At 48.9% G+C, this 1,021-nt stretch overlaps 1 protein-coding gene across 1 annotated transcript; it reads left to right on the plus strand.

Annotated features, from left to right (window-relative positions):
• Window positions 1-125: 125 nt before the first annotated feature.
• Pmar_PMAR007600 (Histone H1, putative) lies at window positions 126-623 on the plus strand (the record flags this gene model as incomplete). The annotated part of the gene is made up of 1 exon (XM_002768411.1): window positions 126-623. One exon carries the CDS (start codon window positions 126-128, stop codon window positions 621-623), a length of 498 nt encoding a protein of 165 aa, XP_002768457.1.
• Between the last annotated feature and the right edge of the window lie 398 nt (window positions 624-1,021).

Consider the following 1,021-nt stretch of genomic DNA (forward strand, 5'->3'; position numbering starts at 1 on the left):
TGTCATAAAATGATATGCGATCATAATGGGTTTCTCTTTTTACAGCATTTGTTTCAGAAATCGCATCTAGCGGTATCTTGGAAAATCGTGCCTGTCATGAACACGATTCCGACTCAGCTCTCACAATGACCGTCAAATCCGGTAAGAAATCTGCGGCTCATCCCAATTATTCGGTTATGATCAAGCAGGCCTTGACCACATGTAAGGGATTCCAGAAGATGAGCCGTCAGGCCGTTCTCAGCTTCATCAAGCAAAACTTCGGTGTCGAGAATAAGGCAGCTCTTAACAAGGCTCTTAAAGCTCTCGTGGATGCTGGTACTGTCAGCCAAGCGAAGGCGTCATACAAACTGGCTGCTGGGTCAAGGGCTGCGGACAAGAAGCCCGCGTCCGCGAAGAAGTCCAAACCAAAGGCTCACAAAAAGAAGGCTTCTGCCAAAAAGCCTTCCACGAAGAAGGCTACGACTAAGAAGCCTGCTAGGAAGCCGGCTGCTCCGAAGACCAAGAAGGTCGCTGCGAGCAAGAAGGTTTCTGCTCGATCAAAGCCTCCGGCGAAGAAGCCGGCTGCCAAAAAGGTCAAAAAAGTGACGGCGAAGAAGCCTGCTGCTAAGCGATTGAAGAAGTAGGTCTTGAGGTTCTGGTAGAAACCTCTTAATTGCCCACAATCATTACAAGGCGTTGTTTGGCGCCATCATGAACGGTCTAATGAGAAACCCCATGGAAACTGCGAATAGGAGAGGTATCTATTAAACTGCGAACCCAGGGCCTGAAAGCTGGAGTCTGGTTTTAGAAATACTGACCAAACCAGAGGATGAGTCAGTGAACTGATATAAGTGAGCTATCCGAGCATCAGCCGCAGAGTCAGGTCACCTGACTCAGCTGTCTCATTTCTAGTCCTTCAGTGTCAGAGGTAACAGAGAGAAGCAATCGTACCGCTGCGTGTCTTCACGACCCTACAGCGTCCTTGGGGACTGCAGTTTTATCATTGTGGCACTCAATTCCATCGACATCAACGCAACGTTGC

Source organism: Perkinsus marinus (assembly GCF_000006405.1).
Source record: "Perkinsus marinus ATCC 50983 genomic scaffold scf_1104296968400, whole genome shotgun sequence".
NCBI lineage: Eukaryota > Perkinsozoa > Perkinsida > Perkinsidae > Perkinsus > Perkinsus marinus.